The 13,166-nt window shown below is 46.9% G+C and overlaps 1 protein-coding gene across 5 annotated transcripts in view; it reads right to left on the bottom strand.

Annotated features, from left to right (window-relative positions):
* Positions 1-13,166, bottom strand: part of tln2b (talin 2b) — a 323,891-nt gene that overhangs the window by 199,850 nt on the left and 110,875 nt on the right. For all 5 annotated transcript variants that reach the window (XM_063070979.1, XM_063070978.1, XM_063070977.1 and 2 more), the window contains 2 exons: positions 3,044-3,205; positions 2,128-2,225 (listed from right to left, as the gene is read on the bottom strand). In XM_063070979.1, the coding sequence (XP_062927049.1) occupies positions 2,128-2,225; positions 3,044-3,179 (234 nt within the window). In that variant the 5' untranslated portion in view covers positions 3,180-3,205. The remainder of the gene's footprint in view (positions 1-2,127; positions 2,226-3,043; positions 3,206-13,166) is intronic.

Raw genomic sequence — 13,166 nt, 5'->3', positions numbered from 1 at the left:
CCCCTCCCTGACACCCCATACGCTTTGGGAGTACTAATGAGACAAGGACATACATCATGAATCCAGGTGCAAATATCCTTGAAGATGGCAGCACAGGTGGCTCAGAAATCATACGGGGTACCCAGTTCATTAGTTGGGGCAGTAAATACCAGAGCAGGAAGGTTGTGCTTCAACATTATTAAATCCTGGCCAGACCTCAGCTGGAGTGCTGTGTGAGGTTATGGTCATCACACTGATGAGTCCTAAAGAAGAGTCTCGGTACAAAACATGAACTGTTCATTCATTTCCATAGATGCTGCCCGGTCTGCTGAGTTTCTCCAGCATTTTGTGTGTGTGTTGCTCTCGGAATGACGTGATGGCATTGGAGAGGGTGTAGAGGAGATTCCCCAGGATGATGCCTGGGTTGGTGTGTTTCACATGAGGAGAAGCTGGACAGGATGGGTTTGTTTTCCCTGGCACAGAGGTATATAAAATTGTGAGTGATATCGGGAGGGTGGACTGCAGGAAACGTCCCATCAGAGGAGAAAACAACTAGAGGGTTTAGATTGAGGGTAGGGGTGAAAAAAATTAGAGGAGAGCGGAGTGAAACATTTTTCAGCCGGAGATTGGTGAGTACCAAGAACACACTGCCAGAGAAAGTGGTGAAGCAGAGTTACTAATTGCACTTCACAGTCTCTTAGAATCACCCAGGCATAGAAAGCTATGGACCAAATGATGGGAGGAAGTATTAAAATGGAAGGGTGCCCACTGATGGGCATGGAAATGGTGGATCAAATGGCCAACCTTCCTGTTTTCCCAACATAAAGAATTTGAACGCATGTTGAATTGGAGATCCAAGGGGCACTCGAGGTGGTGCCAGAAAAATCTGGGGAACAGGCAGCAGATGAACCATGTATACAAAACTGTCCTAAAGTTTAATTATTGCAACATCAGCCGGTTCCCCACATTACATTCCTTCTTCATAGAACTTTGATACATTTGCCAAACATGATGTCCTTTTCAGAAAATCATGTCAACTTTCACTGATAATCCTGAATGTCCTTAGATTCATTCCAACATTCTCCGAATTACAGATAAATGCCCTGGAGCTTCCCGTTTTCTGTCTTCCTCCCCTTCGAATAGCAGTTACATTTGACACTTACAATCTAATTGACCCTTCCTTGAATCTCAGGAATTTCGGAAAATTAAAACTAATCCATTAACTATCTGATGGAAGGTTCTTGAACTGAAAAGTTGACACAGATTGTTTCTCTCCCGAGGAATACTCCCTAACTTGCTGAATGCTTCAAGCAGTCGGTATGTTGCATCAAATAGCTCACCAACTGAAGGATTGTTTTAATTTTCCAAAATATATGCATGCACAGAAAAACAAAAAGATTCACTGGATGTTAAAAAGCATGGAATAACTTGCACAGCCAGAAAACCTCAGGTTACAACATTTAATATTCAATTATTCTGTAATTCTCTCTCTTTATCCTCGCTGTTGGAGAGATCAAGAAAAAACATCACATTCTGATTAAATGAGCCAAGTATACAACATACAAAGACGGCTTTACACAAGGATGAACGATTGGAAACAGATTTTACTATTTTCTATCACCCCCAGGGAGCTGGAAAAGCTTTCTGACAAAGCCGCCTTGCCAGTGAAATTGTCCGTAACACGAGCTGCAGAAGAGTACAGCACAGGAACAGGCCTTCCAGCCAGTGGCCATGATGCCAATCTAAACCAATCCCATCTGCCTGCATATGGTCAATAGATCTCCATTCCAGGCCAGTTCATAAGTCTGCCTTTTACAGCCTCTTAAACACTGTAATTCTATCCGCGTCCAGCACCTTCCCTGGTAGCGTGTCCCTGGCGCTCAACACCGTGTATAAAATCTCACCTTGAAAAGCTCCTTTAAGATTTTCCCCTCATCGTAAAGCCTCTAGTCTTTGTATTTCTACCCTGAGAAGAGAGACTGCCACTGTCTCTGCAATTTATGCCTCTTGTGGCTTTATATACTTCTCTCGTCCATCTTTGTAGCCACTGTGTATTTTAATGTGATCTGGGTGTCAGGAGAGTTGGCACGACTGAAGGCACAACTAGCGATAAGCTCCCACCTCAAGGCTGAGCAAGGTCAGACTTACCCCGTTACGAAGCATGTAATAATCCAAGGTCCGACCAGATTCCAGCCAAATCCCCTTCCTCGGATCTTCATCCGACAGGAACAAACCATAATCAGAGGCTGAAAGGCAGGAATGAATAATAGGTACAGATTGTTCAATCAACAGCATTCACATGTCCAGAGGTGACAGAGGGTTCCACCACTGCCACTGCAGCCAAGAGCTGAACACCAGCCTAGCCCTGACATGGCATTCCTCTGTTCCTCTATCTCAGAGTCAAAGTTGGTCATAGTCGAGTTTATTGTTGTTTACACCAGTACATGCAAATGGAAAAACTTACCTGCAGCAGCATCACAGACACACAGCATCAGATACATTCAAAGGATAATCCTAACCCTCCCCTTCGCCACGCTCCCTGCTCCTGCCCTTGATTCACCCCATTTACAGGTTCCATCAATGACCTACATTCCCTTTCAACAAGCAACATCTCATTTACATTCTCATTTTTACCATCTCCAGTGCCTGGCTCCCTCTCATCTGGATTCACTCTGCAACTTTCCAGGCTCTCCCAACTCCACCAGCACCGGCCCCTCAGTGTCACTGACCCTTGGTGCCTCACGAGCAGTGTGTCTCCAGATGTCATACCCCCTTGCTTTGCAATTATCTTCCTTCATCTCCACCACCCCTCTGGCCAATCTTTTGGGTTATCCTTAAAAACTACCCTGATGCCTCCCAAAGTCTTCTGTGTCATATCGGATGGCGTGAGGACACAGCCGCAAGCACCCTGAGCACCCTGGTTCAGCATGGGTTACAGCAGTAGAAAAGCGGCCACCACAATGACACCAAAACTAGCCAGCCAGAATGCCCCGCTGTTGAGCTTCTACATCAAGTACACTCACATCCAGCAGGTTCCTTTCATCTAGAAGACACACGGCCTCACCTTGCCCAATCTGAGCCTCTGGAACACGTTCCCGGATAATGCGACATGCGTCGTACACCACTGTGGAGGGCTCGAATTGCATTGTCTTGATGACATTGCATTGGCGAACACAGATCTTCAATGACAGGGCCACCATCTTGGAGATTAAACCCTTCACCACACCTGGGTAAAGAAATGAGCTTCTTCACTACAAATGCAAATCTCTCTTTTAAAACATACCTCAACAGATGGAAATTACTGCCCAAGTCTATTTACAATTGATCATTGCAGTCCGTACCTGGATAATGGACAGGTTTCATTTTAAGAGATATTCATAAATGGATTTTGTCCTTAAATTGGAAAATACACAAAAGATTATTCAATATGATACCCATACCTTCCCAGGGTTGAAATTAATGGGACTGAGAGCATATTGGATTGATAAGAACAATTACAAAAAGACAAGAGAGACGAACTAGTTCTTGTCATTTGTAGGAATGAACATAAATCCAAATTTTTAATTCAATAATATTGCAGGAGCTCATGGTATGTCTGTAACCTGCAGATGAACTGTTCTTGCCCTCAACTCAACACAGTAAGCTGCAGCCTCAAACCACACCACAAAGTGAAGCCAGGCTGAGAGCAGGGAAAGTTCCTGATACAGCAATGGTGAAGGACAAACAAGTCCTTCGACGCAGGTGGAGGAAAAGTGCTGACTCTGCTTCCCGTCATCCACTGACCATGAAATCACTGGCTGACCACCTCACCAGACTCTCCCCCATGACCAGATTTTAAAAGTCCTGCTTCCTTTCTTCCTCAGAGAATTCCACTGATATGTCTACATCCCAGAGGTTAAAAACAAGCAACAGGTAGCAACATTGTGGGTTTGATGTTCTAGTAGGCACTGCAGGACCTGAACTATGGATGTGGAGTTAGACCATAAAACATAGGAATAGAATAGGTGCATTCAGCCCATCGAATCTGTCCGCATTCCATCATGGCTGATTTATTATCCCTCTCAACCCCATTCTCCTGGCTTCTCTCCGCAATCTTTGATGTCCTTACTCATCAAGAGCCTATCAAACCCTGTTTTAAACATACCCAATGACACGGTTCCACAGCACTCTGTGGCAATGAATTCCACCGTCTGGCTATAGAAATTCCTCCTCTTCTCTGTCCTGAAGGACACCCTCTTGTTCTGAGCCTGTGTCCTCTTGTTCTAGACTTACCCACTATATGAAGCGCCTTCTCAACATCCACTCTATCAAGGCCTTTCAATATTCAAAAGATTTCAATGAGATTCCCCCCTCATTCTTCGAAACTCCAGTGAGTTCGGGCCCGGAGCTATCAAATGCTCCCTTTCATTGCCAGGCTCATTCTAGTGAACTTCAATGTTAACAATTGCATCACTGGCTTCTGTTGGCATGCAGAGAAGTGCCACAATTAATCCACGCTACCCTGGCATTCACTGACAGATTAAAAAGACAGGGGACAGGGATAAAGCAACAGGGGCAGGGGTCGCAGACCATTCCCGCCGGCAAGAATGTGTGAAATTGGTTTAGGGTACTGAGTAAGAGGCTTAGAAAAGATTAAAGGAAGAACTGTTACCAACCACTGAGAGATTGTTTTTTGGAAAACACCATTTGACAGGCCCATAAACAAATCTTAAGCAATGTACACAAATTACTGCAAGAACTCATCAGGTCAAACAGCATCTATGGAGGGGAATAAACAGGCCACACTTCAGGAACCTTCATCAGCCCGAAAGTGAGACCCTTATCATTCTATCATATATGAATACAGCCAATTCAAACAAGCGCTCGTCCAGGGCAAGATGCAAAAACACACTGCACATAGCACAAATAACTCATATAACACATATGGTTACGACTTCAGAAAAACATAGTCAAAAACAATGAAAAAATAATTAAAAAGTGGCATGACTCTGGAGCTGATGGTAAGTTATACTGATCCAGCTCGTCCTTCCACTGAACGAACACCGGAGGGCAGCACCAAAAGGAATGGCCAGCCCCCAACCCAGGTACAGATTCTAGTGTGCCCCAAACAGACTCTCCCACACCACCTCAGTGTCTCCTCTCTTGGTCAGCTGCCTCAGGCGAGCCCACGGCTTGGGCCTAGTCCTTATCAATGAACCAGAGTTGCAGTATTAGAAACATGGAAAACCTACAGCACGATACAGGTCCTTCGGCCCACAATGATGTACCGAACATGTACTTACTTTAGAAATTACCTAGGGTAGCCCTCTATTTTTCTAAGCTCCATGTACCCATCCAAGAGTCTCTTAAGAGACCCTATTGTATCCGCCTCCACCACCATCGCTGGCAGCCCATTCCATGCACTCACCTCTCTCTGCGTAAAAAACTTACCCCTGACACCTCCTCTGTACCTACTTCCAAGCACCTTAAAACTATGCCCTCTCGTGATAGCCATTTCAGCCCTGGGAAAAAGCCTCTGACTATCCACACGATCAATGCCTCTCATCATCTTATACACCTCTATTCTATGTTACCAATGTCCAAAACAGGGTCTTCGAGACACAGAAGTGTCCAAGACAATCACTCACACCTTTTCTGGAGCATGCACTGTCTCAGCACAACGGTGCACGACAAGTCCGAGTGACAACACAACAACGGTATGTAATAAGTCCAGCAACTCCCTTGTGGGATGGGCCAGCAGTACTTGATGTTCCGAGTATCCAGCAGCGACTTGACCTGCCTGACCTGCTGAGTTCCTCCAGCATTTTGTGTGTTGCCCAGTCTGACAACATGCTAGAGGCAGAATGTTTTTACGTGTGGGAAGTATTTAAATGACCACATGAATCGCCAAGACATAGTGTGTGCTATGGATCAAGTGTTGGTAAACAAAATCAGTACAGGCAGATGGCTGTCAAAGACGTGGTAGATGGAAGGACTGGTTTCTGCGCTGTACAAAATTATGAAGCTTTAATTAAAAAAAAGAGAACTATTAATTTCAGATCTTGAATATCACTTTGAATGGAGTGTTTCCCAGAACATACCAAGTTACGGACACTGAACTGCCAGGTGTCAGAGGACAGAGAAAAGGGACAGGGTACAGCGAGCAGAGGACAGGGGACGGGGGTAAAGCAGCAGGGGACAGGGGTCAAGGGTAAAGGGGCAGGGGACAGAGATAAAGGAACAGGGGACAGGAAGCAGAGGACTGCGGACAGGAGTAAAGATGACAGGGACAGGGGATGAGTATTGGGACAGGGGACAAGTGCAAAGGGACAGGGGTAAAGCGAACAGGAGATAGTGGTCAGGGGTAAAGGGGCAGGGACAGAGATAAAGGAACAGGGGACAGGACGCAGAGGACTGCCGGCAGGAGTAAAGGCGACGGGGACAGGGGATGAGCATTGAGACAGGGGACAGGGGTAAAGGGAGCAGAATTCAGTGGTCAGGGGTAAAGGGAGCAGAATTCAGTGGTCAGGGGTAAAGGGGCACGAGATACAGGTAAAGGAACAGCGGGCAGGAGGCAGAGATAAAGGAACAGGGGACAGGGAGCAGAGGATTGCGGACAGCAGTAAAGGGACAGGGGATAGTGCTATTGGGGACAGGAGTACAGGGACAGGGGACAGGAGTACAGGGACAGGGGACCGGGAGCAGGGGACAGGGAAGGGGGTACAGGGACAGGGAGCAGAAGAGAGTAGCCAGGGGTAAAGGGACAAGGGACAGGAAGCAGGCGTAAAGGGGCTGGGAGTGAATTGGCTGTTTTTTTTTCAGGTGCAGAAACCACAGAATGAGGAAATGAGACTGCTGCTTGAGGAGCAGGGGAAGGAAGTCAAATGACCCACACCCCAAGTTAACCCTCCAGTGGGGGGGCTACAGCACTCCATGGGGAGGAGGGCTTGGTGAAGGTCAGTGGACCCGACCTTTGACACAAGACATACCTGCCCAGTGACTGCAGGGAACGGATCACAGTCAGGCTTATTATCACTGACAGAAGTCGGGAAATGTGTTGTTTTGCAGCAGCAGTAGAGTGCAAGTCAAAAAAATTACAAATATCACAAAAAGATGAATAATGGAGTATTGTTCATGGGCCACTCAGAAATCTGACGGCAGAAGGAAAGAAGCTGTTCTTAAAATTTTGAATGTACCTGTAGGTTTTCAGGCTTAATGCTGCAAGAGGCGGGAGGAGAAGATGGCGGTGCGACGCAGCGCGCGCAGCCTCTCCGGTGAAATGATATCGTATTTGTTAACTAGGGATCGTGCACAATTCTGATTTGATGGAGACAGACGCGAGAAGCACGGAGGAACATCTGGAGAAACTTCTGAAATGCCTGGTTCGCTGCCGCTGCTACTGTGCGATCGAGAATCTCCGGAGGGAAGGCCCCAAAATCCTCGGCTTTGCCTGCTGCTGGTCGAAGCGTTCAGCAGAGATGGCGCTCGGTGCTCGGTGTCGGAGGGCTGGTCGGAGGCTCGAAGTTTTCAGACGACTCAGAGTCGGACTGTGGTCGAGCATGGTAGGGAGAGTTTTCTTCCTTCTCCCTTCTGCGTGAGATGTGGGACTTTCGAGAGATTTTGAACTTTTTTTTTTACCGTGCCCATGGTCTGCTCTTCATCAAGTTATGGTATTGTTGCACTGTTGTAACTATATGTTATAATTATGTGGTTTTTGTCAGTTTTTCAGTCTTGGTCTGTCCTGTGTTTCTGTGATACCACACCGGAGGAATATGGTATCATTTCTTAATGCATGCATTACTAAATGACAATAAAAGAGGACTGTGTGTCCTCATAATCTAATCTAAGTATAATAATTTTCTAATTTAAACAATAGCCCGCAATAGGGAAGATGTGAGTCTGATGTGCAGGAGTGGAGAGTTTCTTCAGGCTGAAGGAGACTTCACCTTTCCTTGTGTGTTCTATACAAATGGTCCGTGACAAAAGTTTATCAATGTGACAAGAACCCCCAAATCTGCCAACTGCCCCCTCAGCCTCAAAACCTCCATTACCTCAACCTGCCTCCAACCTCAATGCACCATAATGGGGCAAGAACCCACCTGCTCCCAATGTTCAGACCAACAAGAAACAAAAACAAAAAGGGACGATAGAAATTGGAATTCAGAAATAAGAGCTGAAAGTGCTGGAAACACTCAGGAGTTCAGGTAACATCCATGAAAACCTAACATGTCCCCTCTCCAGACACTGTCTGAACTGCTAAGATTTTCCAGCACTTTCTGCTTTTAGTTCAGGACAACTGCTTGCAAAAAGATATAGGCTTGGAAAAGATTGGTTGTTCCAGATGAGAATTTCCTTGGAAGTTTATGGAGCACCCTGCCAGCGCTCCAGTGACCAACCAGTGGAAGCAGGGAAAGAAAGACAAGAGACTGAATGGTGATTTTACGAAGGTGCAGAAGCAGAGGGGCCAGGCTTGAAGATGGCCAGACACTGTTAAAACTGCTTAAACACAGGCAATGAAGCACAAGCTCGGACGGAAGTAACTAACACTGAGCTGACGGAAAGCAATGGTTCAGCTGGCGACAGATTTATGTCAGATTCCTGGCATCCCACTTTGGAATGACGCTTCAGCTTTGGAGAAGGTATTCACTGGAATGGCACCAGGAATGGGGAATCCGGGGACATGTACCAGCTGCAGAAATTGGGCACGTTCTCCTTTAAACAGAAATTCCAATGGGAGTGAATTAAACAAAAAGTTCAAAGGAGACCGAATAGTTACGGATAGCAGCTGTCAACAGCTGGAAATCAGAAAGCAGAGTAATGACAGACAAAAGAATGGTGGAGCATTTATTAACCGAAGTCTGGGGAGGAAAGATCATGAAGGGAGATGTGCGGACAGGTGAGGAGATGCAAAGGAAGGAAGGCATGGTGGGAGTGAACATATAAAACATAGAAACATAGAAAACCTACAGCACAATACAGGCCCTTCAGCCCACAAAGTTGTGCCGAACATGTCCCTACCTTAGAAATTACTAGGCTAACCCATAGCCCTCTATTTTTCTAAGCTCCATGTACCTATCCAAAGCTCTCTTAAAAAACCCTATCGTATCCACCTCTACCACCGTTGCCGGCAGCTCATTCCATGTACTCACCACTCTCTGCGTAAACAAACTTATCCCTGACATCTCCTCTGTACCTACTCCCCCGCAACTTAAAACTATATCCTCTTGTGGCAACCATTTCAGCCCTGGGAAAAAGCCTCTGACTATCCACACAATCAATGCCTCTCATCATCTTATACACCTCTATCAGGACACCTCTCATCCTCCGTCACTCCATGAAGAAAAGGCCAAGTTCACTCAACCTGTTTTCATAAGGTATGCTCCCCAATCCAGGCAACATCCTTGTAAATCTCCTCTGCACCCTTTCTTTGGCTTCCACATCCTTCCTATAGTGAGGCAATGAGAACTGAGCAAGTGGGGTCTGACCAGGGTCCTATATAGCTGCAGTATTACCTCTCGGCTCCTAAATTCAATTCCATGATTGATGAAGGCCAATACACCGTACGCCTTCTTAACCACACAGTCAACCTGCACAGATGCTTTGAGCATCCTATGGACTCGGACCCCAAGATCCCTCTGATCCTCCAAACTCCCAACAGTCTTACCAGTAATACTATATTCTGCCATCATATTTGGACAGATTCTGGTTGAGGTGGCTCTGGAGAGGTTTGTCAGTGAGAAGTGGTGAGAAAGTGCTAGAGTCAGGTTGAGGTGGCTCTGGTGAGGTTTGTCAGTGAGAAGTGGTGAGAAAGGGCTAGAGTCAGGTTGAGGTGGCTCTGGTGAGGTTTGTCAGTGAGAAGTGGTGAGAAAGGGCTAGAGTCAGAAGCTGGAGGCAGGTTGAGGTAGGAGGAGGTGTTGAGGCTGAAGAGGATTGACAAAGTTGGGGGTTCTTGTAGCACCAATAAGTTTTGTCTTGGAACATTTGCAGAGAAAACACAGACTCAGTTACCGAACAAAATCAGTTCACGCTGCCATTTACGTTCCACCGGACTGTACTCCTGTCACTTCTTTCCTCACTCCCTATTGAGCCTGCCTTCCTGTTAACATTCTGTCCTGTTCTAATTCTATACTGGCTGCTTTTTCCTAAGCTGCTGTAGTGCAGGTATTTTGCAAGCCTGTGCCTTAATATAGTTGACAGAATTGTGTCTGTTACTAATTTTGTTACTTCCTTATTTGTGTTGCCAGAATAAGAGCAAGATACTTATAGACAGTCAGGGCTGGTGTCAAGTTCTGGATTATTGCCACAACTGGATGAGTTGTACAACACTCTGATACAAAAGTCCATCTTGCTGCTGATGCTCTCTCTGCCCAACCAGTCCCTCAGCCAAACCCATCCTGGGCTTTGTCATCTGCTTGAGAATGAAGGGAGGGGCTAATCAAGGGGAAAAGGTGAGCTGATGGAGGTGGGGAGGAGCAGTCAAAGGGGAGGGCTGTTGAAGCGGGAGGCCAGCCAAAGGGGAGGGGTCAGGAGTGGAGAGCTCCGTTGATCAGTGCTGGCCCACAGATCAGCCTACGGCTGAGGGTGCCTCTTTGTGGCTGCTGCCTTAAAGTCACTCTGGATTTCCTTACCACAAATATCTCAACCATTGTACCAAAACAAAGCTGATGCCAACGTAAGTTCGTCCAAACCTCAAACTTGGCTCCCTCTGACAAGGAACGTGTGCCTGACATTGCAGAGTCTCTTGAGAAGAACGTCAACAGTGACAGTGTCCTGCAGTATGGAAACTAGCTCTTAAGCTCTCTTTCCTTGCCAGTCATAATGCACCAATCCATACCACTCGTATTTCCCCCACACTCAGCCTGCAGCCTTCCATGGCTGGGTGTTGCAAGAGTGCATCTAAGTACTTCATAAATATAGAGCCTCTGCCCCCTTCTCCCTCTCAGCTAGGTATGCCAGATTCCAAACAATACTTCCTCAAATATCCACTAATCTTTCAAGCATTCCCTCTATGAGGGCCACAACCTTGTTGCTGCTTGCAGGTGTGCATGCCTCAAAGACCTGGACAGCTATGTTGGCTGCAGTCCGGGCTTTATGCTTTGGTTCTTGGTTGGGTCACCCATGCCAAATAGGTCAAAGTTTGGAGTTCAGACAAAGAGCGGTCCACTGGTTCTCCAGGATTGGGGGTGCAGCTCAGGGCTAACAACCCTGACTGGTAAAACAAAACTGTTGTGGAAACAGCAATACATCTGAGTGCGATGGTATTCCTGAGTCTCCACCTGGGACTTGCATGGCTGACAGTAGGGAAAACCAAGGGGAAGCTTCTGGCATGAAGAAGGAAGTCCTGATCACTGCCAGAGATGGGAGGACCTTCATTTGCTGCCGCAAACACCAGTGGCGTAACAGGCAGTAAGTTCCCAACATTGGTTGTCCTTGAGTACAGGGTATAAAATAGCTTGTGCAAAAGGACAGATGTTGTGGTGGCCAAGACCTGTTTAAAAAATCAAGTACAGTACAAAGGATGCTCAAACGTTATGATGGAATATTGTTGATAATAATCTGCTTTCTTCCCATGGGGAAACAGTTGAGTGAGATGGGAAAATGAGGGGTTTATTGGACAGTGAGGTCCCTGATAATTGATGGTTTATTATTGTTAAGTACCAAGGTACAGTGAGAAACCTGTCTTGCATACCATTCACACAGTGCATCAAAACAGTACATTGAGGTAGTGCAAGTCAAAACAGGGAAAGAATGCAGAACAAATTGTCACGGTTACAAAGAAAGTACAGTGCAGGTAAACAATGAGGTGCAACAGGTCATAATCAGGTAGATTGGGAGGTTAAGAGTTCATCTTATGGTATTAGGAAACAGTCTTATAATAGCAGGATAGAAACCTAGTGGTATGTGCTTTCAGGCTTTTGTATCAGCTACCCAATGGGAGGAGGGGTGGGGAGAGAGACAATGTCCAACCTGGGTTGGGTCTTTGATCATACTGGCTGCTTTACCGAGGCAGTGAGAAGTGCAGAGAGAGTCGATAGAAGAGCGACTGGTTTCTGTGATGTGCTAAGCCATATCGACAGCTCTGTGTAGTTTATTGCATTGCAGATGCCATACCAAGCTGTGACGCATCGAAGTAGACAACAGGAATTCTGCAGATGCTGGAAATTCAAGCAACACACATCAAAGTTGCTGGTGAACGCAGCAGGCCAGGCAGCATCTATAGGAAGAGGTACAGTCGACGTTTCAGGCCGAGACCCTTCGTCAGGACTAACTGAAGGAAGAGTGAGTAAGGGATTTGAAAGTTGGAGGGGGAGGGGGAGATCCAAAATGATAGGAGAAGACAGGAGCGGGAGGGATGGAGCCAAGAGCTGGACAGGTGATAGGCAAAAGGGGATACGAGAGGATCATGGGACAGGAGGTCCGGGAAGAAAGACAGGGGGGGGGACCCAGAGGATGGGCAAGAGGTATATTCAGAGGGACAGAGGGAGAAAAAGGAGAGTGAGAGAAAGAATGTGTGCATAAAAAAAAGTAACAGATGGGGTACGAGGGGGAGCTGGGGCCTTAGCGGAAGTTAGAGAAGTCGATGTTCATGCCATCAGGTTGGAGGCTACCCAGACGGAATATAAGGTGTTGTTCCTCCAACCTGAGTGTGGCTTCATCTCCACAGTAGAGGAGGCCGTGGATAGACATGTCAGAATGGGAATGGGATGTGTAATTAAAATGTGTGGCCACTGGGAGATCCTGCTTTCTCTGGCGGACAGAGCGTAGATGTTCAGCAAAACATCTTCAGCAAAGATGTTCAGTCTGCGTCGGGTCTCGCCAATATATAAAATATATATACATCGGGAGCACCGGACGCAGTATATCACCCCAGTCGACTCACAGGTGAAGTGTTGCCTCACCTGGAAGGACTGTTTGGGGCCCTGAATGGTGGTAAGGGAGGAAGCGTAAGGGCATGTGTAGCACTTGTTCCGCTTACACGGATAAGTGCCAGGAGGGAGATCAGTGGGGAGGGATGGGGGGAACGAATGGACAAGGGAGTTGCGTAGGGAGCGATCCCTGCGGAATGCAGAGAGAGGGGGGGAGGGAAAGATGTGCTTAGTGGTGGGATCCCGTTGGAGGTGGTGGAAGTTACGGAGAATAATATGTTGGACCCGGAGGCTGGTGGGGTGGTAGGTGAGAACCAGGGGAACCTCCATCCCCCATCAGGA

Source organism: Mobula hypostoma, chromosome 18 (genome assembly GCF_963921235.1).
Source record: "Mobula hypostoma chromosome 18, sMobHyp1.1, whole genome shotgun sequence".
NCBI lineage: Eukaryota > Metazoa > Chordata > Chondrichthyes > Myliobatiformes > Myliobatidae > Mobula > Mobula hypostoma.
Note: the sequence above shows the minus strand (reverse complement) of the source record. Positions and strands in the feature narration are given on the sequence as shown.